We start from the raw sequence: 27,868 nt of genomic DNA, 5'->3' as shown, positions 1-27,868 counted from the left end.
TTGAAAAGTCCATTCATAAAACTTTTATTCCACTTACATCAACTTAATACACATGTTCTTAACAGTTATGCTTAGATTGTTCATGAAAATTTTTCAGGAGACATTAAACAAAGCTAGCCATCATCTCAAGTTATTTCCCTGTTAACTATTTTTACAGCACATGCATGTTAGGCAAAGTATCAAAAAAAAATCACAAAAGCAAAACCCTAAAAAAGTTAAATACATGGGTTTTTGTTTTACTGCTGTGCTCGATATACAGTGTAATTATGGATATCAAGCATTTCATTTTTACTGCATCTTTACTTGTACATTTGTTCTTAGGTTGCCTAAACCATTTAAATACAAATAAATCGTGTAGCAAAAATAATGAAAGCAACAGCAGGTAACTTTACAAGTAATGGAATGTGAACCATTTCTGCCCTTCCCTAAAGAAAATTCATTGGTTTAGCAAACCACCTTAAGGAACACTTTTCAGCTGCAATCAAAGATGTATTTTTGGACCATAGTTTCCACAGATTTCACATGATTGACATGCAACATCCATGAGACCACATTGCCCTCTGCTACGTGTTCCAGCTTTGAAGTACCCACATTCATTACACCTGTGTGGCTGCAACCAATCATCCCTTTTTAACCACTGTGACAGACCAATAGGCAAGCAGTTTTTTTTCTTTGCTCAACATAGGAAGCTGTTTAACGTTGGCTTTTGTGGGAAGCCACAGAGTACCCAGAGTACTACGCCAAACATGTAAAACTTTTATAAAAATTCCACATCCCTATATTGGCCACCTTGGATGAACAAAAATTCCCCAAATGTTAACTGGCTCTATTCCCCTAATATTAAACATAAAACCACATGGGAAATATAGAAATCCAAATAGAAGTAACATAAACCTGTCATAAATCGTAAACAAAAACTATTTGTGGGACAGCATGAATGACAAATGGTCTACTGTGTAAATTTTAGAATGAGGCAGACAAATTGGAAGGCTGGTTAATTCTCCCCTCCTTCTCCTGCTTCAGCTTCATCTCCCTGGGTATCCGATGTCCACAACTGTTTAAGAAAAACACAATAATGTGTTATCAGTGGTTTAGAGCTAGTGTGAGTAAGCAAGTGTACATCTGAATACTCTCTGAGAAATCTAGGATGACCTAGGCTAACCCAATCTTAGAGGAGTTCTCAGAAGCTAAGCAGGGACAGCCCTGATTAGTACTTGGATAGGAGACCACCAAGGAAGTCCAGGGTTGTTATAGACAGAGAGGCAGACAACTGCAAACTACTTCTGAATGTACCTTGCCTTGAGTAACTCACAGCGCTGCTACAAGTTGACTGTGGCTCAATGGCAATTTTCACAGCCACCAAACAGCTGAAGGATGTGAACTCATGTTCACAAATATTCCATCTAGAATTTTAAATTTAACCCTTCACTGTCTAACAAATTAACACAAGAGTATCTAATCAATACGGAACACCAACTGGAGTCACTAAGGTGATTACTGATTTACTTAAGCACAATTTATTCACATACTTACTGTCAAATTGTCTCTCAGTAACTGCATTATTAGCGTGCTGTCTTTGTATGACTCTTCGCTTAACGTATCAAGTTCAGCAATGGCTTCATCAAAAGCCTGTGATTAAAAAGCGCACATTTGAACATGTATAACTTTAACACAGTTTATAGTTTAATGCAAGAATTAGACTTTCAACTCACAGTCTTTGCAAGGGAACAGGCTTTCTCTGGAGAATTCAGGATCTCGTAATAGAACACGGAGAAGTTTAGAGCCAGACCTAATCTGATAGGATGTGTTGGCTGCATCTCTTTTTTGCTGATTTCAAAGGCTTCCTGGTACGCCTGTTGCGACTGGTCCACTATGCCTTGAAAACCAAAGAGCAACAGGAAATTAGCAAGTGATGACTGTACTTTATCAAACACATAAACTCATGGGACAGGAACAAAGTTTTGGAAAAAGATGTTTCATAAGTTGTAAGAAACATTCTCCAAGAACATGTCTATCACAAACAAGATTAATAGACTGCAAACATTACGTTGAACTAAGCATTGACCACAAAACAAAAAATTTAATTGCATAATGTTACTAAATTAAATTATAGTTTGTTTTTTTTTACCATTGTTAATGGTTAGTATGTTACAATCAGCTGAGCATATAACCTTCCCCTAAGGAACAAAGCCTGTCAACTCCAGTGGAAGGAGTCTTCCTCTAGTGGTTCTTAACCTTGGGGTTGGGACTCCATTTGGGGTCGCCAGTTTGGATGCCGCGGCAGCAGAAATGGGTGGTGGAGGCAGGCGGAGGCAGCGGCCAGTGGAGCCATGGCATTGGCTGCCTCCACGCTGCCTTGATCATTGTGCACACGCGCTCGCGTGCCACCACCGCCACTGCACCAGCCACCACTGAAGTTGGGGTCACGGCGAAGAAAACATTGAGGACCACTGCTCTAAAGGTTAACGGTACGCGTAGCTAACTGGACTGGTAGAACACAATTCACTCTATCCATGATCTACCAGTTTCTACTGCATAGCCTCCAAAAACAGCCTCAAAAACAGTCACACTGCAGAAAACGGACACTACGTGGCTATTAAAAGAAAAACAGGCCCATAGTATAAATGCTCCTGAACTTGCAACTGTCCAATCACAGCTGAAGCAAGATGTACTGTTTCGGTAGAAATGTTTTAAATAGAAAATATGTGGTTAAAATTGTATCCAAGAGGACTGGGGAGACTGCAGCTCATCCGTGTACCCTTCTAGTAGTTGCTGCCTGAAGAAACCAGAGATCACCACAAGCTCCAAGTGTTTTTTGTCATTCTCATCTCTGGAAAAATCAGCAATTCAAAAGGCACCCATTATTATAGTTCTCAGACAGCATTGCGCCACGAGACTTTCAGGCAGCCCTGGAAGTGAAGGAGGTGAAGGATGCTCCATTGGCAGGGCCAGAACAGCACATGACTAAAACAGTGCCCCAGCAGTGAAGCATCAGCCCTAACGAGAAAGTATCACAAGCAAGAAACACTGAGCATCTGTGAGGTGGCCAGGAGTGGTATCCGTTTATATTTACATTTAAATGGGAAATACAATACAATAAATGGGGAAAAAAAACAAGCAGAGGGTTAGAGCTTTCTGGTATTTTGTATTAAGTGCTAGATGTCTGACTGCCTGCCTTCTGGTCTGGTCATGGGGGTCGTCTTCATGCAATATGCTCCTGGCTCTCAAGGAATGAACTCATTACCTCGAAGCTGAGGAAGCTAACCTGGCAAATGGAAACGTTTGCCGATACTCCTATGCTAACAGCAGAAGTGGTATCATGGAGGAAGGCCTCATACTGAGGGACAGGAAGACGGATCCCTCAGAAAAGTCCTATCCTTTGGATGATGAGCAGGTGATCTTTTGCACCAAAGATATGCTTCAGATGGCAAGGGCTCTTAGCACTGGGAAATTTGATAATCAGAAAGAGAAATGGCTTATAGTCTATGAGATGGTGGCATGGGAGGTGCAAGTTGCTGTGGTCCATGTTGACGCTAACAATATTGGGACATGATGGCGGGGGGGGGGGGGGGAGTCCTAGAAACTAAATTTAGGCTGTCATGCAAGGTATTAAGTCTAGGATTGCCAGGGTCATGTTCTTATGAATGATACTTCCTCCACATGCAAGTGAATGGCTAGGCAAACAGATGAAAAGTCTCATTGTGATGATGAGACAGGGCCATCAGGAGGACAGGTCTTCAGACTGGCTTCAAGCTGGGCATTGTTTTTATAAAAGCCAAGCCCCATATAGGACTGGCTATACTCGAACCTCTTGAGAGCCTCTTGTGGCGCAGAGTGGTAAGGCAGCGATATGCTGTCTGAAGCTGTCTGCCCATAAGGTTGGGAGTTCAATCCCAGCAGCCGGCTCAAGGTTGACTCAGCCTTCCATCCTTCCGAGGTCGGTAAAATGAGTACCCAGCTCGCTGGGGGGTAAACGGTAATGACTGGGGAAGGCACTGGCAAACCACCCCGTATTGAGTCTGCCATGAAAACGCTAGAGGGCGTCATCCCAAGGGTCAGACATGACTCGGTGCTTGCACAGGGGATACCTTTACCTTTATACTCGAACCAAAAGGGTACTAGACCTATGGAGCTTAATGTTAAAAGGCTGCAAAACAGCTTTTAAACAGGTCCATGACTTAAGTCAACAGGAGTGGAAAAGCCTCTTATTTGGGAAAATTCACCTCCCAAGGATGGTGGCCAAAGTTTGTCAGATCATCTTATCTTAGAGGGAGAAAGCAGAATAGCCCCCCCCCCCCCAGCTAGATCAAAGTCAAGGAAAAACTGTATGCAGTGAAGGTATGTTAAAATAAATTAGTATGCCTTGGAGTTAAGATGGGGGGACTGGAATTATCTTCACATAGATCGGTAAATGTTAGAAGTATGACAAAGGAATTTTCTAGACAAAATTATATCTGAAAACACTTAGCTGTAGATCTGACAGGGTGGGGGGAGGATCATCCTGAGTGATACTTGAAAATCAGTGAAGGTAAAAGTGCTTATACCACAAAGTAACAGCAATTATCACAGGGTTATCCAATTCCACATGCATGTGCCTGAAGGGTCCACCATAACAATGTTAAACTTCAAAGTTCTACCCAGAAAGATGAAGGGATTAGTTCAGAAGAAGGTCACATCTCTTCAGGATGCTTTGATGTTATTTAAAACCACAATAATACATTCTAGATGATCAGAAAGGGCAGAAACAATGTGACCCCCTTTACAAAACAGAAGTCTAGCACAAATTGGGGAAACCTAAGGGAACACGAACTCTACCAAAAGCAGCACAAGGTAAATCAAAAAGGAATTTGAAGACAGTGTTGCTCAAATCACTAGACAATCAACAAAAAGTTAACTGATTAAGAGAAGAGGCAGAAGATGGGAAAATGGGCACTTCTTGCAGTGGAAGGAGAGGAAACTACACTAAATTGTTCACAATGAAAACACAATGGGATTTGTGAGGCACTCAGAAAGACTTCTCTCAATGGGTGAAATTTATTGTAACAGAGAGCAAAACAATGAATCAAGACAAAAAGATCCTAATTGCACGTATATGCTGAAGAAATCTGAGCTAAGCATAACAGACCAAGATGAGGACCACTTGGGTAGTCTTCTGTACCCTCTCTTTGATCAGATCTGTCCATGGTTATTCATGGCTTGCTGATATTCAGATTGAATTATAGCATTGTTCTTTGTATGGGGCTACTTTTGAAATGAATTTAGTAGGTGCAACTGTTAGAGAATAAAATGCCCAAGAAGCTGGTTGATACAGGCCTCCAGAAGCATATCATTGCAGCTTTATGCCCTCTGTTCTGGTTGTCAATTAAGTTTCTGGAACTAACAAAATGCTGGTTATGTTGTGTAAGTTCCCAAGTAATCTGAGGCCAGAGGATCATTAGTTTCCATACAGATGTGTCAGGGCAAACAGATCAGTATCCATGTATCCACCCAGTCAAAAGTATGATGGGTAGTCATGACGGGGTGCATTGTATCTAGAATGCCTTCCTCAAGGATACTCACATGACATTATTGCCAGTGGATTTTTGTGTTGCTTAAAATGGGTTATTTTTAAAGAACATTCAATTTGTATTGTAAGGCAAGATTTTTTTATTTGCTGAACTGCGGAATTGCCAGTCTTTGATAATGCTTTCATGCTACTGTTTTCAATGTTTTGTGGTTTTGTGCTAAGCACCTACTTCTATTCAGTTTCAAAACTGTGCAGGTGCAAATTTCAGTGTGACACAAAGAGTGACTATGCATGGCGGTGGCCCAACACAGCTGCCACTGGTTTCCAGCGGCAGGGTAGCATGCCCTGCCAGTTGCCGTGTACTAACGGGAGAAGAATGGTCTACCCCTGTGTTGTGCATGCACATGCAAAACTCCAGGGCAGAAAGGCTCCACTGTACCTCACTGTAGCGGTGGTGCAGGGGTTACTGCACACGACTGTGGGATAGCAGCACACCACTATCCCACCATGGGGGGGGGGGAGAATGACACCTCATTTCGCTCTGCGATGCGCCATGGAGTCAAATAAAGCATTTTGTGTCCCTACTGGGACAATGTAGGTGGGGGGGGGGGGCCCTGGCCTGGCATAGGTGCCAATGGCACCCGCATTATGAAAAGGAATGCGGAAAAATCAGTATTCCTTTATCGCTGGGCATTAGACCCCAAATCAGGGCAGGGCTGGGAGGGGGACAGGCTGATGGCAACATCAGTGGGAATTTGACCCGCTGTCATATAAGCGTTGCCCCGGCTTATCCCTCCTGTGCATAATCGGTCAAAGAAAGCAAAAAGTAAATGAGAGTAAATAAGTTTTCCAAATGGGGACATAGCTTTCTGAACAAGCTACACTAAATTAAGGTTTATTCTAGTATAATGCACACAATAGTCCTCTGTCATAGCTAATAAATTGGAGTGTTCTGCTTGAGAACAGAAAAACTGAGGTCACAGCTATCCTTTGTTTTTAAAAAGCAACATACTGATGCCAAGAACTAAAATACTGCAAGAGTATTTAGAGTGGGCCTATACTTTGCCATTAATCTAAGTGAAGCAGCAACGATACTTCCTTGTGCTTGCCTTCCCCGCACTTCTCTTCCAAGCTAGTACTGACCATTAAACCAAGATTAAAAGTTGCATTTCTACACCTGGACAGCAAGGTAGCTCTGATTATGCATTTGGGCTTCTTTTTAGTTTTTTGGTTAAAAATGTTTTGATAAAAAAAACAAGTTGGAGAAGGGAGACGGGTAAGTGCTAGTTGACTGGAAGGGAATGGTTAATCCTTATTGGATTAACCACTGAAACTAAAAGTGACTGACTAAATTACTCCCCTTTAACAGATGTTGTTATAGATCCTTGACAACTTGAGTGTTGTTAGAACAAGTAATTTGTTATGTAGACTCAGTCCAACTGCCATACCAGCATAAATTATTAAGGCATGTTAGGGAAGAAATGGGTAGTGCTGGAGGCATAGTGGGGAAATCTCGTCCTCCAAATTTCACCTATCCCATCACTGTAATCTTGCAACAGCCAAAAAGCCACAGGTAAATACTTTCATATATTCTCAAATGGGAGTCAACTGAGAAATTTGTCCCTGCCTTGTCTATCCTCCATTGCCTCACTGGAGAACAGGATTCTGATTCAACAACCAACCACAGCACACCACCTTACATTTGAAGTAGCATGACGAGGAATCACTATGCCTTCATAGCACGATTGAAAGGGTATGTTTGAACAAACTTCCAACAACAACAAATCAGAGAAAGCTACAGGAAGGGCAGAAGAACACTACTTGTCTATTCAAAACATTTAAGATCTACTTAAACACTCTATAACAAATCTAAGCTCCATTCTTGTAACTAGAAAGGGGGGGAGAAGAAAAGATGCTTTATACCTCAAAGCTGAACATCATCCCTTTCCAGGAGTTATCATGAAGAGTGATACACAGGCATTCCAATGTTCATGGGCATAAGGTATTTCCCACCACTGTACTGTTACTGGGGAAGAATGTAGTGGTTTCACAACCCTACCGTAGTCAATACCTAGTAGCTGTGTATTCCAGAGAAAATAGGTAAGCAAGCGGTTTGTACAAAGGGGATCCAGTTGGACCCCTCTCAATCCACTATACAGGACTATGGGGAACACAGCTGTTCATTGATCATCACATCAAACACTGCTTCAGGACTAGCTCTTACAAAAGTGAAAGCTTTTTAGATGGCAAAAAAGGCTCGCACATTTGAATGCTCCTCTACACTCAAGCTGGTAATCGAAAAGTCTCCACACTCATCTTTTGCAGGATAGCCACCAGTAAGAAGGAACTGCAAATGGTCCTGTTTGCAATTCCATCCTGTGAATACTATATTGTCCACAATCTGCACTAGAGGTATCAGAAGGGAGATCAGATCAAGGGAGTATGTCTTCAGTGGAAGTACACGGAAATGACAGAATGGGAAAGCATCCTCTTGCTCAACAGCTAGTGAGCACTTAATGTGAACATTGTAGGCCTGTTGTGCATCTGGTATTATTGTGCCCATATTTCAGTTATTTCTCTCAACAGAAGACTATATTTCTGATTTCATTGTTTTTCCAAAGTTGTGTAAAGAGTCTCATTATGGTGTCAAGCAGTTCCTTTGGTAAAAGACTTAAGCTGCAAGTCTTTTAAGCACATGGAAGGAGGTAAGCAGGAGGGAGATTTCTTTATGCTTAGCATTTCCCACAGCATATCTTGACCATATTAGAAAGTAGGCCCTATTTACACAGCTAAGCATCAGGGTACACTTTCCGAAACAGTGGGAGGGCTAGAGTCTTAATTTTGTTGACAGTCTATAGCCACTGGAGCATCAGCAACATTCCAACAGCTCATTGTTCAAACTCCCACTTCAGTTACTGCTGGTATGATAAAACCAGCTGTGACACATGAAGTAGAGGGAAGAGGAGCCAGGAGAGAAGGTCTCCGTAGCTCCACATGGGTTCCCTTCACTAGATTATACCACCTTATGAAATGGATTTTTTATCCTCTAACAATAGCATTGCAATATGTGACAGGAATACAGCAGGAGTAGTGTGTGTAACATTTCAATATGTTGCCCTTGCCACACAAGGTAGATTTCAAAAGCAGACCATACACTCTGTACTCTTTGTATCCAAGTTTTTAAAGCAGCAAATAATGATACAAAATTAAAGCCGTAGTCTCATCACCCAAAACAAAGTATTTCAGCATCATCCCCCACCATATAAATTTCCCACTAAGAAACCAAAGCACTGTACCTTTCTTGTCATCACCAGCAGCAACCTCGGCCAAGTAACGGTAGTAATCTCCTTTCATTTTCAAATAGAAAACTTTGCTTTCTGCTTGTGAAGCGTTTGGAATCAAGAACTTTTCCAAAAGAGACTAAAATTGAAAATAAAGAGGGGTCAACATGCTATATGCATTCACAATAGACAATTTACAGTTGTCAACTTGCAGCTTTTAACATGCTAGGAACATTTCCAGTCAGTTGTATTCTCAGAAATCATACCCACATTTTATAGTATCTTGAAACCTGTAGACCAAAGGCAGTCTGCTGTTATTTTACTTGATCTAAGAAGGTATTACATGTCTTTTGTTTCAGAAATCTGAGGTAAGACTAACCTTAAGGGGAATAAACATGTTTTATACAGATTTATACTAGCTGCCTGTCTATTCAGAATTGCTCAAGGTAAACACTGGTAGCCTGGAGAAAAGAACTCAAACCCACTTATGTAGTTTCCTCTACTTTTTTACAGAGAATTCTTGCTGGACAATTAACTATTTACACAGAAGATTATACCACTAAGGTAAACCACAATCACTCCCTGCAAAACTGAAACAACTGCGTATTTTATGTGTATTAGTACAAATGCAAGCAGCAATACCAATACCAATGCCTACCTGGCAACTTGACCTGCTGATGCTGTTCTAGATGCTGTAGTGTAAGCGACTAAGCAAGGAAAGGGAATAACAAGGCTCCATTTGCTTGCTGAAGTCCTACATACAGGGTTGGCCAATCTGTGCTCTCCAGAGGTCCACAGACTACAATTCCCACGAGCCCTTGCTGGAAGGGGCTCCTGGGAATTGTAGTCCATGGACATCTGGAAAGCCACAGATTGGCCAACCCTGCCCTACAAGATTAAAGCTTACTACAGAATGGTTGCTTACAGTTGCTTTGGCGTCAGAGAAAGAAAACCGCTCCAATTATGATAGAAGGCAATAGCCATTCAGGGTGTTTGCGTTTTCTTGTGAAGAAACTTCAGACAGTGTAAAAATGTCCTGAAGACTTGTTTATAATTCTAGTCCCTTAAATTCTCCCCCTATCCATTCTATTTAGAAGGCTTTCCATAAGCCTCTCCCCAGCAGTCATTCTAGTATCAGATTTGTTAAATATCATAAATCACTTGATGTTTCATCCCATCACCACACAGAACTTAAGGAGCTGCCTACAGTATGAATATCTAACCTTTAGAAAATAATTTAAGCACCCACTCTTATTGTTCTAACTAAGCATCAACCCTTTCAAAAGTAACTTAGTCAGGGGCTCTTCAAAAATTACCCAGCTCCTTTTCCATGAGTTGCTTCCCGGACACATTGAGTAATGCCGAAATTAAGCTATCACACGGGTTTGGAATGATCACAGAATCACCATCACTTCCCTCCCCAGTGAGGTATTAATTCTGTTTATGACCTATGCAATGGATAATGCTCAAAGTAGCTGCCACAGAAGAACACTAGAGCAGCACGTGTGTATCTGGGGTATGGCAACCAGGGCTCCTGCTCTGGGTGCCATCTGAGGGGAGGCACCCCTGTCCTGAGCTTCTTCCTCCTATGCCCTCCCCCCCCACATACACGGCTGGAGGTTTTCCAGTGGAATGAAAGTGCATCTCTCCAGCTGGGCCCCCAAACAGCCACATGTACTTTCTGTCTTGCCAGCTGTTTTGGAAGCAGGTCAGATGCCCCATCCCCAATGGCCCTTGCGAGTCCTCTAGCCCCCTCATCTGCTGGTTGCATGGCATGCCTCTTTCCCCCGACAGCACAGACATGTAGCATGTTGTCTTTGGCACCTTTAAGCAGGGGAAAGTGTCAATGATGGGTCCGCTTTGCCCAACTTGGCCATCCCACCTCCATGGAAGGCTGCAGTATGGAAGGTGCCCCAGTGGAAATGCTCTCCAGAGCAACAGTTCTGTGGGCTGGCCACCCCTTTTTGCGTCACAGGGCCTGCAGGTGAACTCCTTGTGATACCCCCCCCCCAAAGTAAAAAGACAGGGGATGGGAAAGGCCAAGATGCTCAGGTCAGAGACCCCTGCCTCTTTGGGGCTATGGCAAGCCTGCCCAAAGCTGTGCAAGGCCAATGGGCATGGCAAAGGACTGCCCTCCAGGTTGCTGTGAGGCCATTGCAGTGCTTCCCTTGAAGGCCCTCTCTGCTCCCCTTCTGTCTGTGCTGGCCTTCCTCTCCCTCTTTGCTGAAAGGGAAGCCTCGCTGGCAGGGTGTGTGTCAGCAAGTCCTGTACCCTCACATGCCATGGGTGCCAAATAGGCTTGGTACACAACTGTAGCAGTGTAAACTTTAAAGAAAAAAAGTTGTATTCTTCAGTTCATATCTACTGGACCTGAAAAAAATGTCTTTCTGAAAAATTCAAGATCTCAATACTGATGTTATTGGGATCCAGCATTTTTTTTTGAAATTGTGAATTCTTTTAGGTCCAATTGACCTGAGAAGAAAAATGCTCATTTAAAAAAAAAAACATCAGCCAGGTCCTACTAGAGAAGCTGGTCCCAGATCCGCATGCAGTGGGGAGGTCTCTGTTAGCCACATCAGACCTGGCTGGCCGGCTTCTTTTTCAGCAGGGTTTAAATTGCACTGTAGCAGAAGGATCTACATGTGACAGGGAGAGATGCAGACCTTGCTGGGATGGTTTCTCCTGCAGCACAGTTTAAACGATGCTGCAAGAGAAGCTGTCTCTAGAATCTGCTATGCCACAGCTAGCCAGACCCAAGCTGAGACAGCAGAAACAGTCTGCTCCCTCCCACCCCCAGCACAATTAATCCTCAAACTGCCTTCCTTCTGCAGTCCCTTTAACCTTTAAATGGACTGCAGCAGAAGCCTGACAATCAACTGAGAGCTGCCTGACAGCTGTTTTCGGATCTACTGGGGGGCATGCTTAACAAATCTTAAATATATATTGAAAATGAGTTAACTCCAACCTATTTGAAAAACCTACCCAGGGCCAGGAAGGCCTGGATAGGACAGGAAGGCCTGGAGGATCATTGTCCATGGGGTCGCGATGGGTCGGACACGACTTCGCACATAACAACAACCCAGGGCCATCAAGAAATCCCAGGGTTTCCTGAAACCCTTATGAGAAAGACTGAGTTAGGATAAGGTTTAACCTTGAACCTGCTGTGAGCTGGATCCATGCTACAGTGGCAGTTTACTTCAAATTCCTCCTTTCTTACTGGAAAATGCCTCCATTTTGTTCTTCAGAATTGCAAAACTTGAGGGGCAGCATTTCACAGAGTATAATAGGAGGGGAGGGGAAGGGGGAGTCAGGAAAGTTCTGGTCTGCTGGTAGAAACTTTAGTCTAGATCAAATCCCATGCAAGGTAATATAATTAGGGAAATATTGAAGAGACAGAATTTGCTGACCCCCCACCTCAGGGTCTGGTATATTAGTTGGGAACGCTCAGACATGTAATATTTTAGATAAATATATTTTTAATCTATTATATGATGTTTTTACAAATGTTATTACCTACCCTGAACAACACTGGAAGGACAGGCTAAAAACACAATTTTATTATTATATAAGTGTTTAAATTTGAGCATAAACAGTTTGCTCCCATCATGTTGAATAATCTAAGTGACAGTTTTAGGATAAAAAAGGCACAATTAGCTGGCTACTAAAATCAAAACTAACATGTAGTTCCCAATTTTCCAGTACTTTTGCTAGAAATATGACATTAATACCCAGGCTGGGGATTCCCAATATGGTACCCATCAACACTTCTCTTGGTGCACATTGAGTTTTCTAAAAAGTGGGCAATGGCATTGTAAGGCAGGTGTTTTTATTGGCTAACCCCACTGACGAATCAGGAGGACTGGAAAGGATCTTGGTTTTCCTTAGTAAGTGTATGGTTTTACCCACCTTTCTCACACTTATCCTCTTCTACAAAGCAGAATAATTGATGCCCATATTGACAATGGAGACCTCTTGCAAGATCTAGCATTACTGAAAAGCTCTTCAACTATCAACAGCATACAGCATTAGGAAAATAGCTGTCACAGAGCATAAAATAATTTGTAATGTACTCTCCCAAAACCCCAGCAAATGAATTTGGAGTACTTGTAAGCACAGTTTTAGCCCCTAAATGTGAGTAGCACAATATGTGGAATACCATATTAAATCCTCAGTAATACACAAAGAACCCTCCTGCCCAGCTTTATAAGGCAATACAATGATGTAGTCGTGGCTACACTGATCTTTTGAAATCCAGGCCTAGGTGTTTCAGCAGAATGAGAAAGTAGAGGATGATACAACAAATACATAATAAAACAAGCAGAAATGAAAGTGACATAAGGAGCCATCATGGAATTTAGACTATGACTGAACAGGGAGAGGGTAATAATTGGCACCCTACATTCCATCAGAATTATGCATACACTCTTTTCACTGCAACAGGTTTTGTAGGACTTCCCTAGTTACAGAACATATGAAATTCTTGTGCCCAACAATAAACCTCTACTGTGGTGGTTCAGCACCAAGTACTTGTGGACAGCACTCCAATCTGCAATCAGGGAACACCACAATCACTTTCTTACCTGGCTACATTTTAAAGGGCAAAACTGCACAATTAGACACAATGGGACCCTTAACTCTTGTGTCTCCCATCAACATTAAAAGTAGCAGTGGGTGACCGCCATATACAAGGGCCATCAACTGTGGGGACCTGCATGAAGCCATACTTTCCCTGATGCTATTTAACTTCCATATGCACCCCCTCACCCAGGTGATCAGGAGTTTTGAACTGGGTAGCTATCAGGATGCTAATGACACCCAGCTATTTCTGATAATGGGTGACCATCCATCAATCCCACCAGACAATCTGGCCAGGTGCCTGGAGGCTGTGGTGGACTGGCTCATTTTATATCAGTTTTCTCTTTTAAGTGTTTGACATTCAGAAAACGTAAACATCTTTAGTTCATAAACTTTCCCATTAACACATGTGGATGTTTTCTCCAAAATCTTGCATCCATTTGATCATGCAGTTTTCACTTGCTCTAAAAGTTTGATGTATTGTTCCTTTACGTTTCATGTGAACCGCCCTGAGCTTCAGGGGAAGGCAGTATATAAATGCAATAAAATAAATAAATAAAATATTTTTTAAAGATACAAGACTGAAACTGAACAGATAAAAAATTGCATGGTGAAGTGGATGCAGAACTTAACTCATGATGTTTCTCTTCATGAATGGAAACAGCTTTGGGGGAAACATAATATCCGCAAAATGTCAATTGTTAGGAGACAATTAGTACAAAATGTTTTATAGGTATATAACACCAAACATGATAAGAATGGTTAAAAATGATGGAGGTGTCATTAAAAAGTTGATTCTTTATAGATCTGTAAAAAGGCCAGGGAATTTTTGGACAAAAATTCATGTCGTACTCAAAATAAAGTTAAATGTGAACTTTCCTATGTATTCTGATTTTATGTTGTTACTCTTTACACCCGTTAACCTTCCTAGTAAGGCTAATGAACTTCTTTCCATGTGATAATGGCACTAAGAATAGTGATTGGAAATACAGCCTGGCTTGATAAACTCAGAGAACTATGCAGAATGGCCAAGCTGATGAACTTAGCAAACAAGGGACCTTCAGATGAATTCCAAAGTCACTGGCATTTTTATTTCGACCAGGAGTAGTCATCCTGTCGTACTCCAGATGTTCATGGACTACAATTCAGTCCCTGAACATGAGGAATTGTAGTCCCTGAACATCTGGAGGACCACAGGTTGACTACCACTGATTTAGACTATATGAACAAGTAGGTCTGAAAACTGTATTAGACTATAGAGAAACAGCTGAAGAGACTAACTTTTCTGGCAGCATTCATTCTTTCTTCCATATCAACTATTTTCTATATTGTAAACTAATAAGTATTATTTTTTAAAAAGTAGCAGCTTTTTAAAAAAGTTGCAGGAGTGGAGCTGTATATCAGGGATACAAACACACATACCCAGCCCGCCCATACCTGATAGAGGACTGTGAAAGAGAGTAAGCAGGTGCTACTAGCATGGCTCCTTATCAAGGTGAAGTCAATGGAGCTGAAACAATGCCTTCTCTGAATCAGCATCCACTCTCTAGAGCAAACTTTCACAATTATTATAAACTGAAAACGCCCTTAGTCAGAAATTACGTAAAACCTTTCTTTGAAGACCAGTTTCATCAGATGGTAGTAAGAGATAAGAGTATTATTTTTTCCATTTCAGCTCAGCAAATTCCCATTCTTACTGTATTCTCTGTCCCACATAGTTTTTTCCATGCAGAAAACACAATCTTTTGGATTGTCATACACAGGCAAACAAATACCACTTACCAATGGAAAATTTACTATTTTATTTAGGTACATGATGTTTGTGGAATGTTTTTAAATCTTTTTAGTTTTAATGGTTAAACAATTACAATACAAATATGAAGAGTTAACCAAGCTCTTTTTGAACCTTAAGGAGAGGAAAAATATAATAATTTAAAATAATAGCAACTCCTCTATGCTGAAAATTCCATTGACAGAATTATTTATTGTCTCAAGTTAGATTTTCTTTAGTCTAGGTGCAATCACATAGGGTGATATGGCCGCTTTTCTGTTATCAAGACTCCTGTATACAGTTGTCAAATAAGCCATGACATTCCAATTTCACTTGTGATTTTAGCTCATTACTCTACTTAGAAGCCATGGCTCTAGGACCAAATGTGGCCCCACATGGAACCACACTTTACCCTTTAAAAGATAAAATGAAATATTTTTAACAAAGATAGATTCAGATGGATAGCCATGTTTGTCTGAAGTAGCAAACTAGGTGAGTCCAGTGGCACCTTTAAGATCAATAAAGTTTTAATCAAGGTATAAGCTTTCATATGCAAGCATACTGTGCCTGATAAAGAATGTATGCATATTAAAGCTTGTATCTTAAACTTTGGTAGTTTAAAAGGTGTCAGTGGACTTGAACTTCGTTCTGAAATATTTTACATTACTGGATAATGGAGAAATAGGTGGAATGCTATAAAAACCAGAATGTGAAGGGAATGGCAGGCAAAGATTTTTATGCTATTAAAGAGCTTTTAAGAGATTATTTTCTTTACAGAAAGAGAATAGAGGTGAATAGCTACTAATAATCAATGTGTGACCCATGCCAGTGCAGCAAAACAATTATACAGGCTGTGCCTGTATATTACTTATTGAGACCTCATATGGGACGCTTCCTAACATAGAGCTCTCAACAGTGTTTGGGTGGCAGAAATTAGATACCCGACCTGTTGATTGACCCTTAATGTTAAGTTGTTTGTTTTCAAATGGACTCTGACACAGGTTCTTTGTTAATTACTTGTTTTGTCAGAATGTGGCCCTTCAGTTACAAAACGTTGCTGACCCCTGTTGTATAATGTGTTCTATTAATGCAGAAGTCAAGTTGAAAACATGAAGCTTGTTTGAATTCAGCTTTCAAAACAGGACTCAATTCTTACTAGCTTTCTCCCATTGGGTTAAGCTTGCCTACATCACAATCCCCTTCTGCTTTTAGCAAAAAATGCCAACGTACTCTTCCTAGTATACTTTTCACTTATAATGATGCATATACTATGAGAGAATATGTGAGACACTTGAAGACTATCACATATTGCAGACCATGTCCCAAGATCACACTGATTTAATGACCGACACAGAGTCATGTTGCCATGACCACATTTCTGTTGGCAGTATATTATTATAAAAAGAGGAAGGATGAGGCATGCTTCTGTATGGTTACCTAGCACTTCTGTCCCATCTTTTTGTATTCAAAGTTGTTTGGGATCATTTCTTGTCTACAGTTAGATTTTCCCTTCTAGCTAACATGGACGCTCAATCTTGTCCTAAACTAGGTTTTCATTCTACTCAAGAGGTTTATGTGTAACAGCGTGATTTCCCCCCTCTTAGCACAACGGAAGGAAGAGAACTCAAACTGCACTTAAAACTGTTCTTGACCCTTAACTGTTTTGATGTATTGTATTCTGTTGTAAAACGCCATGCGCCAACTCCCCAGTATGAGTGGTTATATAAATTCAAATATCCGTAACCTATATATAATGGAATGTTGTGGGAATTCTAGGGATGACTCAATGGCTATCCTTGGTAGCATTTTCCACCCTCCATAGCAGGGGTAGTCAATTCCCATGGTTGGGCTCATGGGAATTGTAGTCCTTGGACATCTGGAGGACCACAGGTTAACTACCCCTGCTCCCTAGTATTCCCTCAATAGGAAATTGCCATGAGCCAGGAATAGCCCTCCCAGGCACTGTGGCTCCAATAGGGATAGAGACATTGGGGCCAGCTGACCACCTCCAACTTCACTGACCACCTCCAACTTCCAGGCGCTGTGGGAAGTCACCTCCAACTTCAAGCCCCCCCTGGGAAGTTGCCAGCTGGAAGATTATCCCTGCTCCCACCACTACAGGCCACCCCTCCCACCACCTTGCAAACCCATCTGTGCCAAGCGGCTGTAGGCAGCTCTCAGGGCCTGCCACGCCTCACTCTTCCTGCCCGTGCCTCTCCCCAATTTAGAGCCTGTAGCTGCCTGTTCACACACCCCACCACCTTCCTACAGCTTCCTATTCAGATTGGGAGGGAGACGGGCCTTCTTGAGGTACACTATGATCTGCTGGTCAGGAGGGAAGCCTCCTCCCAGGGCAAACCACCATGTGCTGCCGCCTTCCTGTGCCCTCTGCCTTCCTGCAGTCTATTTCTCCTCACCCAGCAGCCCACTTCATATTGTGCCCTCTCCCAGCCTTCATATTGCATCCGTATGTGTGTGCTGCCGGCTCCCAGCCTCCATCTAGCATGTCTGTGTGAATTGGAAGCTATGCTGGCTCAATTGATGAGTTTGCCAAGTGTTGGTTGCCTGCTGTCTAGAGACTTTTTGAAGGACCTGGGACAGTTCAAGGGGGTGAATGGACTTCTCAACTGACCAAAGCCTGTTTGTTCATCAAGCCAATAGACTGTTCATCACTGGTATGCATATGCCCCCCCCCCAAATCACAATGCCATCACATTCAGTACAAGCCACCACTACTAACATGTAGTGACACACAGAACATCACTCCACTAAACTCACCCACCCTAAAGGCCTAGCACCCGTTGTATTTCTGGATGCAATGGGCTTTGCCCCTAATAAAAGTAGAATATTATATTCCTACAAAATTTATATCCTCTTTTCTGTCCTCATTTGGCAGCTGACAAATGTAAAGACGATCATAAAACCACATCTCAAAATGCATTACAATTAACAAAAGCATTAAAAGCACAGGCGTGCACACACACAGGGCAGAAGAAGGTATCACTGAGCAAATGCCAAATGAAGCAAAAGCCTTCACCCACTGGCAGAAAATGGCAACAGGGGAATCTCCCTAGTCAGAGATTTTCAGAGTTTTAGTGCCATGATTTAGATTGACACCCATCTAATCTGAAAAGGTGAGGGAACCTGAAGCAGGGCCTTAGAATATGATGGCATTGTTCAGGTAAACTGATAAGGGAGTAGTCAAAACTTTCATCTATGTTAGTCCCAAACCATATAGGGCTTGTAAAGTCAATACCAGCCGAATGGGAGACAGTGAAGATAGGCCAATACTGTGATATGGTCTCTACAATCAATTCCAGTTAATATCCTAGAGCAGTGGTCCCCAACCTTTTTATCATCGGGGACCGGTCAACGCTTGACAATTTTACTAAGGCCCGGGGGGGGGGGTAGTCTTTTGCTGAGGGACGTCGCCGGCGCCTGAACCCCTGCTCCACTTGCTTTCCCCCTGGTGCCCCTGACTTCCCACCGCCTGCTGGGAGGGGCGCTGCCAGCAGCAGCTGCGCAGTGCCATGCTGAAGGGGAGCCCCACTCATGGCGGCCGCTGGAGAGTACCAAAGGTGAGCCGGTGGCAGAGTAGCAGGGCAGCCCCTGAGGCAGCAGCTGGGGAGAAGGACGAGGAGGAACTGCAGCCCAGTACCAACTGATCCACGGACCGGTACCGGTCCCTGGACCGGGGGTTGGGGACCACTGTCCTAGAGGCAGAATTTTGCACTACATTTATGTTATTTATTTTCAGATTTTTATGCTGCCCTTCCCTGAGGGCTCAGGGCAGCTCACAGCATATCAATACTATGACGAGTTAAAACATTTAAATTATTAAAAACTGATTTACAATAAAAAACCAGGAGCTCACTGCCTTTTTTCCAGTGAGAGTGAGGGGGAAGTAAAGTGCTATGATGGTATTACCTAATAAAATTTCTGAACACTTTTCGGGGCAACCCCACATAGAACGTGTCGCAATAATCTAATATAGATGTAACGAGGGTATGGACTACAATGGCCTGATCTTTTCTGCCCAAAATATTAAGCTTCATAAAGATAGAGAAATGGAAAGTGCTGCCTAATCATTATAAAAGACATACTTCTGTCAATTTAGGTAATAACCTAGATTATAAAGTTACATTCTTGACTTCAGGTAGCAGTTAATCACAATATTACTGGGACCCAGCAAATATTACTCTGGAGGGCTACTCCCTATTTAAGTTACAATTCTGCAGGTGACTGAAACAGATGTTTCTAACAATCTGCTTCCTATAAGGTTTTTTCACAATCTTCAACCGACATGTTAAACTGGAAGAACCATTCTGAAAAAATTTAGCCAATCTTTTTGGCATCCAGTTTTCCATACGCAGAGGCTAACAATGCATTAAGATATATTATCTAGGGATTTCAGTAATTATACTATTGAAAGTGAACTGCAGTGTTAATGTTCTATGTCCCATCTGACAAATTAGAACAGTTCACTTGTCCCAAAGAGATCAATTGCTCATTAACTGTAATAAAGCCAAGGATAAAAATGCATTAACTTATTCTTTAAAGGTTATTGCTCTTTCCAAATATATTAAACCTACCCAGTTTTTCCTCCTAAAAACTTTACAAATCATTATTTGTCATTTTAAAACACTATTCAAAGCTAACTACTCTGACCTCATTCAAAATTACCATGCAAGGAAATTAAAAATTGAAAACATCATAGAACATGTCCTGGTTTAGCCAAAGAATGGAAATTTATACCTTGTTTTTCTTCCCACTGGAGACACAACGTGGCTTACAACATCATTCTTACCACTACATTATGATGCATCTCCCAGTACAAAAAAATGTTTCTGCTTAGTTTAGTCAGTTCAGTTAACTGGATTTTAGACCAAGCTGGCTCAGGCGATGTACAAAAAATATTAAGTACATAATTACAGCAGATAAAATTAAATTTAAAAATTAATTTAATTAAGCAGTGATAGATGAAAACATCCACGATACTGCCATTGTCACACAAATGACCCAATGTATACAAATGTGGTAAAACAGAATCTCAGCAGTTGGACAACTGCTTTTTAGCAATACACGACCAAGAGTATTTCTTGTCACAGCAATATTTTTCTGAACACTGAACATGCAAGAAGTTGTTCATATTTTAAAGAGATGCTGCACTGGAACATCAGGTGCAATTATTACCCTGCAATCACATTTACTTATTTAGATACTTGCTATTCTGCGTCTCAGCATGGAGACAAAAATTAGAATAGTACACAAAAGCAAGTAATTCAATGTCTAGTTCAAGGAACACATCTCATTAGCTGAAGAGACACGTGATAGTATATTATTTGAACATATTCTGTGGGCTACCCATTTAAATCAATATCAGCAACACATCAAGCTATAACATTAGGACATCAAGCCGATCAACACACACTTGGCCTAACTTTCCTCACAGGGTTGCTGTAAGGATGAAATGGAGAGAATGATGTAATCATATAGAAATGAAGCAAATCATGCTGAATATCTACATCCATACAAGAGTTTGGCAAAGCAACGTTACCACTGTAATGAATTCAAGGTCTTGAGGCTGAAAATCCCCCCCCCCCCCAGCACTGATCTCCAAGGTGGTTTTGACTGACAAAACCAACATGGGTTGATTATAAACCCCAAACATCTCCTCACCATCTTTTTTTTTTTTTTTGCTCTGCTGGGCAAACAGACAACAAAGGCAAATAAAAGTGAGTGTGTGCAAAGACAGACCTTTGGGGTAGGAATCAGAATTAACATCTCCCTGGTCTGAAATGCCAATATACCCACCCCCTCCAGAATACAGGGGAGATAAATTCACAAATCTACTAGCAATTTGTCTTGCTTGGCCTTCAGACCTATTTTCTAAACCTGTACTCTATCTGCAAAGTTTAAATGTGCTCTACACAGTAAGGTTAAATGACAATGTTTTGTCCATCTGTATTTTCTCTATTAAGTGCTCTAGTCCAGGGGTAGTCAACCTGCGGTCCTCCAGATGTTCATGGACTACAATTCCCATGAGCCCCTGCCAGGATTTGCAAATGCTGGCAGGGGCTCATGGGAATTGTAGTCCATAAACATCTGGAGAATCACAGCTTAACTATCCCTGCTCTAGTCCTTCCTAGACCACTACTTTAAAGTAGGAGTTTATTTTTGTGATGATACGTAACACTACTGTGTACCAGCATCTTTTTTCAGGGCTCCCTCAATCCTGAGGAATTGGTGGAAACTGGTGCAACTTTTTATGAGTGCTGGAAACCCATCCCCCCAAAAAAACCCACTCATTTAACAAATTTCACCATAGCTTAACACATTTAACATATTTCATCGCAGAGTAACCAATATGACTTAAGACAAAGTCAATGAATACCCACTGCTATTTATGTGAACATATTAATACTTTAGTATTCAGGCTACATCAATGTGTCTGAAGGTAAGCCTATAATTGAATTGTCATGAACATGGGAATGAAACACATCAAACAGCTGTTCTACACAGAATCTCAAACATAACTATTCCTTTAAGACTCATAATTTTTAGAGTAAGAGCCTGGGTTTGGATCTATTAACTGTATCACTGGGACAATTACCACTTCCTGCTGCAGACCCCTGATTTCATGCTCATGCTGTCCCTGAGGAGCCCTTTGTCCCCCTGGAGGAGCATTTGAATGCAGAGGGGAGGCAGAAACTTTCTGTTCTTCTAACAGGAGTTGTGCATGTGATTGGAGAAGGCATTCTGAATCAAATCAAAGTCTCCTAATATTTTTAAAGTTAATATCAAGTGGCCAGAAGTCTAATCTGGGCCTGAAAATATAGACAGATTTGAATTCTGCTTGAACAAATTTCTCATCTTGCTTACTTTGTAGGTAAGCATCTAAACAAAACATTAAATGCTTTCTGGCATATTTTTTTCAATGCTAACTATTAGTAATGAAATCTCCAAACAAGAATACTAGCACACAGGGGAAGATGTCACCTAGGATTTCCCATAATTCTATCTTACTTGGTGCAGGAATCAGAGAATGATCCTTCCACGTGATTTATTTACTTTGTTAAAGGTTAAATTTCTATGAGTGATTGGGTTCTGATATAGAACTGCCACAAAATCTCTTTTAAAAATTTCTATATATGGTCATGTCAAACCCTCCCCTACCCCAATAGCCAATGATGGGCCTGGAAGGGGTATTCTGGGGCTTCTTGAAGCCTGAAGAACATTTCAGGGGTTTCTCCATGGTAAAGAAGTTGATAAAGGCTGATCCAGTGTTTAAACATGCTTTTCTATATAAAGAGTCTGGGGGGAGGGGGTGCCTTCTTGATCCAAACGATTAATGCCATATAACATACTGTGATGAATATATTTAAGCAAATTGTGAATATTTAAGCTCAAAAAGCATACTTGCATTGTTAGTCACAGGCGAATATCATTTTCTGCTGGTGTAACAGACTTGCACCAGCAGAAAGAGGCCAGTTCTCCACTGCCTTTCCCAAAAATCTCTTTCTGGGTGACAGAGGGCCCTCACTAATGGTAGACAGCAAATGCAAACTAGTAGAAAGGAGTAATGGAACATCATCTCCGGATTCAACCCACTGTTTTTCCCTAATCACCACCAGCTTTTTCTTTTTGACACCCAGGCCATGGTCCAGCAAAAAGTTAAACATCCTCAAGTGCACTAATGTCAACACGCTGAGACACACCAGCTGTACACTGGATTGTGGCTATCCTTCTGAAGTGACCTACCAGGTACATGGGAACAGCAAAAAGCAAAGACAGAAACACCAAACATTTTATAAGCTCCCATGACCCTAAGCAGATATAATCCTGTAATAAGAGAAAGGTTTTGAAACTGTAAGACAAAGATTCTGAATGAGTGTTCTTCAGGAAATTTATGTTAGCCATGATGGTTTAGATTAGTACACCCAGCCTCCCACCCCCCCAAGTACAGCCACTACAAAAAGATTTTAGCAATATCTGTTTCTGGACCCCAATAATATGAATCAGCACCTTATTTAGGATTTATATGCATACAGCTACTGTAATCTATATGACTGCAGCAGCTGAACTTGTCAACCCATATGTTCTGAAGGCATACAGTATCCACCAACTATTGAAACGAATAATGTGTGGCCTTGGTCACTGCCTGGATACTAAACTTCTGGGAAAATCAAATCATCAGTTTCTTATGTACTTCAATGATACCTTTTATTTCAGATGTTTACATACTTTGATTAGTGAATAGCTTCTCTCATGCAGGAAGTGATGCAGTTGCCCATCACCCCCTACAGCAGGGGTAGTCAAACTGCGGCCCTCCAGATGTCCATGGACTACAATTCCCATGGACATCTGGAGGGCCGCAGTTTGACTACCCCTGCCCTACAGTGAAAGAAAGGGGGGAACTGTAGGATTCCCACTTCTACCCTTGCAACTAAAGAGTAATCTTAATTGCCAATGAGAACAAGTGACTAAATGCTGATAGGGGAGGCCTTGAATACTCCCTGTCCCTTTATTTTCTCCCACCCAGGTAACAAATTTATGGGGACATCACTTCTATGGAAGGAAAAGTAGTGCTCCTCTCCGGCACACCATAGTGACAAGGGCAAAACCTTAGAAAGTTGAGCAGGACACAAGGCAGTGTCACAGTGGTCTGGTAGTCAGAAATGAATCATCCGCTTATCATCATTGTTTAATAAATCAAGAATACGGTTCTTCAAATTAATATATTCAATGCTTGAATCAAATGAGTGAGATATTAAAGCACGCATTTGTACAGCTCTACACAAAAAGTACAAGGCAATAAATTAGAATCCTTTGACAAAAAGCACCAAAGCAGACAGGTATTTAAATTTCTTAGTGAAATACAGATGTTAATTCCAACTGGATATATCATCCAACAACAACAACAACAAAGCAAATAAGTTAACTGTTACATCAACTGGGTGATCATGTTAAAGTGATTTAGAAAAAAGAACTGTGCATTACCAGATTCTCTTTTAAAGTGTGATATATGATGTATTACAAATTTACAGTATAGCTACCAGGAGTGCCTACTTAAGCAATATTAAGCCACAGCAACTTTTGCTTCAGGTTGGCCCTTACCAGTGCTAATTCCTCCTCGCAGCATGTTCTGCATGGCTGAGTCATGGCTAACATTACATCATCGTACCCAGGGAGGGGCCTGTGTTCTTTAGTGAAAATTACAACATCAAAGTGCATGCCAGCACTCTCTAGACTATGTAGATAGCAAGAAAATTATGTCTGCGTTCTTTGTTCCTCCCAATTGCCAACTGGTCATAAATGACTTCTTGCATCAAAATTAATGGGATCAAATAAGAAACTTGTGCTGTAAAAAAAGTATCAAGTTATTTGGATACGAAATTCCTGCTACATGTAAAAAAAAAATTAAGAGGCCAGCCCACTACTTCATTTTCCAAAGATGATGGAGCAATAGATTAAGAGGTGTTCGTAACTGAGGAATAGATTTAGAAGTATTCTGTATGGTCACCTATTTGATGATCACAATGTGTCAATGATTCAACAGACTTATGGACCCCTGGATGATAATGAAAAAGGTTACTTAATTCTCACCAGCACATCATTGCAGATGTCCCTTAATTCAGTTTCAATTTTCTCTCTGTATTCTCGAGCCATCTGCTGCTTTTTCTCAGCACCTTCTGTCTTTTGTTCAATACTTGAGACAACCCTCCAGGATGACCTACGTGCTCCTACAACATTTTTGTAAGCGACAGAGAGAAGATTCCTCTCCTCATTGGACAATTCTGCTCCTTGCTCAGTCACAGACTTCATGCAGGCTGCCATGTCATCATATCTCTCAGCCTGCTCAGCCAGTTTGGCTTTCTGCACCAACTCGTTTTTATCCATGCTGATTTCTCTGGAGAATGAAAAACAGTAAGATATTACTCAGGCATCGGTCCTAAGCATGTGTAATCCAGCTGTTAGCAAGGTAAGGAGGCATGCACTCAATTGCCTTTGTACAGGAGGTATGCACTCAATTACCTGGGAGGACAGACTACTAATTTTAGCAGAACTTATCCCAATGTGTATGCAGAACCCTTGTTTCTACATCTTGAATTTGGACCACAATAATTCAACTATCCTTATGACTGGGCTTGTCTCTAGATGCTCTTAGGCCTTTATTTCAAAAGAAGATTGATCAGCGCATGGCTATTTTGAGAAACCAATGCACCTTAGAAATTACATAATTGTGAAAATATTTCATAAAGTGAATTGTGTGTTATTACATAGTCAACCCCTTCTCTTTTACAAACTCCAGGTTCTCTGCTTTAGCATCTCATTGTATGCCAAGACAAATCCACTGACACCAGAGTGCATTAGAAACTGACCAATTCAAATGGTGTCCTTACTGAATCAGGAAGTTTAACTTCAACAGAACACGTGTTAAGGTGACGGTGACCCTCCTGTCTCACTGATTTTAACAGAAATTTACATTCGTTGAATTAGTAAAGAGCTAAACACCAATTTTAAAACTACTTACATTAAATCAGCTTCATAAGCTACCCCACCCAGGCTACACAAAGACCAGGAAACAGTCCACAAATCTGTCCTAGCTTCAGTGATTCCTCATCAATAATGTAATACCCGTCTGGGAACAGCTCACACTGCAAAAATAAAGCTAGAAGCTATAATTGCTTAGTGACTTAATGCCATCAGATTTGCAAGGCAAAACATCTGTAGGCCTGCAGGGAGGGTCTCTGCTTCTCTTTTTTTTTTTACTGAGAGGAGGTGACTTGTGTGCAACACCAGGGCATGCTCTTCCCTCCAGTATGAAAGTGGGACTCCTCAGTACAAAACGGGGCTGCCGCCGCCGCTGCTGCAACTCTCTGGCACAGGCAGCCGCCACGGGTGTGTTGCCGCAGCTGGCAGGGCTACAAAGATGGCTGGGGTGGAGAGCGGCCGTGGGTACGAGCATGAAGGCGATAACGTGTGGGCGAAAGAAAAGCAGGGTGGAGAGAAAGAGAAAAGGACAAGCCAGGCCAGACTCCCTCCGTTGCCCCTCCCAGCGTCGCAACCGCCTCATCCGCCCGCCCGGCTCTCGAGACATGAAGCGCCTCGTCTGGGCTCTTTGTCATGGCGGATTCGTGTGGGAGCCCAGCCCACTTCTCTGCGCGTTAATCCCCCCCCCCTCACCCCCGTCACCTCCGCCCCGGGAGGGGGATGCAGCATCCCCGCCCCGACCCGGAGGGAAAGGGGGAAGCCCAGGCGGCTGGCACGGGAGCGGCAGAGCAGGAGACACGCCCGCCCGCCCACCTGCCTCGCCCGCTAGCTCGCTCGCTCGCTCGCCCGCGCCTTGCCCTGCGGCTGCGGCGCGGTCCCCGCCCCGAGGGAGCCTCTGGCGCGGCGGCCGCCAATCGCAGCCCCGCTTCCAGCCCCCCACCCCGGTCCTCGCCAGGCGCCGAGCCCCCAATGCGGCGGTGGCGGCGGCCCGCACCGGTTCACAGGCGCCGCTCCCCGGCGGGAAGCCACACCCTGAGCGCCCGAGGGAGGGAGGGAGGGAGGGAGGGAGAGCGGGCGGCGGCCCCCGCAGCCACTTCCAGCCAGGCGAGGCCGAGCGCCGCAAGGCCACCACCACCGCCACGCCAGGCGGAGAGCAGGGGAGAGAAGCGGGTGGGCGCGGAGAGCCACCCTCCTCCCCAACATGGCGCCCCTCCCTCACATGGCAGCGCTCCCTCCCCCGCCTTCCCTGGGAGACCCGTTTGGAGGACAAATTCCGACCGGGGGGGGAGAAGGGGGCCCCGGCGGCCGCCCTCCCTCCCCCCCCCACCCTCTCTGCCTCCCCCTCGCCCCGCCGCACAGGTAGCGCCGCCCTTGGAAGCGGAACCTCCCCCCTCACCTCCATCTTCCTCCCCTCGCCCCGAGAAGCCGCTCTCGCGCCCCCTCCCTGGTCGGAGGCACCAGGGGCGCCGCCCCGGCCCTTCACCTGCCCGGGAGGGGGGAAGGCAGCCCCCCCACCGCCACTCCCTTCCTTCCTTCCGCCTCAGCCCTCCCCCCTCACGCGGGCCTTCCCCTTCCCACAGAGCGGGGCGCGGGCAGGTGGGGGCGGCCGCACCTGTGTGGGTCTCGGGGGGGGGGAGAGGACACCGGGCAGGAGGCCCCCGCCGCAGCCACAGAAATGAATGGCGCTTCCCAACCAGGCCGCCTCGTCCAGCGCAGGGCTGGGAGCCGCCCTTCTGCTGCCCTCGGAAGGAAGGAAGGGAGGGACGGGCGGAGGGGGAGGGCGGCAGACACCCGCTTCGACGCTGCCGCCGCCGCCGCTCCTGCTTCCCCTTTCAACCTTGGCTGCCTCCGCCGCCGCCGCCCCCCCTCAAAGCCGCCCCGGCCCGCGGAGCCTCTCCCGGAAGGAAACGAGAGCCGGCAGGAGGCCGTTACCTGCAGGGCGGACGGGACGAGTGTCTCTAAGGCGGGTGACCGGCGCGGACTGTGCCTATATCGCGGCTCGCTCCGCTGCAGCCTCGCTCTCGCTCACCCAAGCGCCACACACGGGGTCTCCGCCAATCACCGCGTCGCAACGCACGGGCAACACAGAGCCCGTGACGTCAAGCGGCGCCATGGCAACCGCGCGCGGGCACGCGCTTGCGCCTACACTTTCCCCTCCTGCCCATCCCCCCTCCCTCGCCCGTGCGCCGCCCCCCCCCCCCTCGGCTCCAACAGCGCGACGGCTGCACCAACCGCCGCAGG

General features: G+C 43.5%; 1 protein-coding gene across 2 annotated transcripts; it reads right to left on the bottom strand.

Annotated features, from left to right (window-relative positions):
• YWHAZ (tyrosine 3-monooxygenase/tryptophan 5-monooxygenase activation protein zeta) lies at positions 1-27,807 on the bottom strand. 2 transcript variants are annotated; one of them, XM_077351774.1, is made up of 6 exons: positions 27,560-27,807; positions 24,740-25,043; positions 8,803-8,926; positions 1,713-1,876; positions 1,534-1,629; positions 1-1,054 (listed from the first exon to the last, which is right to left on the bottom strand). In XM_077351774.1, the coding sequence occupies exons 2-6, from the start codon at positions 25,031-25,033 to the stop codon at positions 995-997; spliced, it is 738 nt and encodes a 245-aa protein (XP_077207889.1). In that variant the 5' UTR covers positions 25,034-25,043; positions 27,560-27,807; the 3' UTR covers positions 1-994. The 2 variants fall into 2 exon arrangements, with proteins under 2 accessions (XP_077207889.1, XP_077207890.1); XM_077351775.1 differs by lacking the exon at positions 27,560-27,807 and adding an exon at positions 27,240-27,356.
• Between the last annotated feature and the right edge of the window lie 61 nt (positions 27,808-27,868).

The sequence above is a fragment of the Paroedura picta genome, chromosome 9, assembly GCF_049243985.1.
Source record: "Paroedura picta isolate Pp20150507F chromosome 9, Ppicta_v3.0, whole genome shotgun sequence".
Lineage (NCBI taxonomy): Eukaryota > Metazoa > Chordata > Lepidosauria > Squamata > Gekkonidae > Paroedura > Paroedura picta.
Note: the sequence above shows the minus strand (reverse complement) of the source record. Positions and strands in the feature narration are given on the sequence as shown.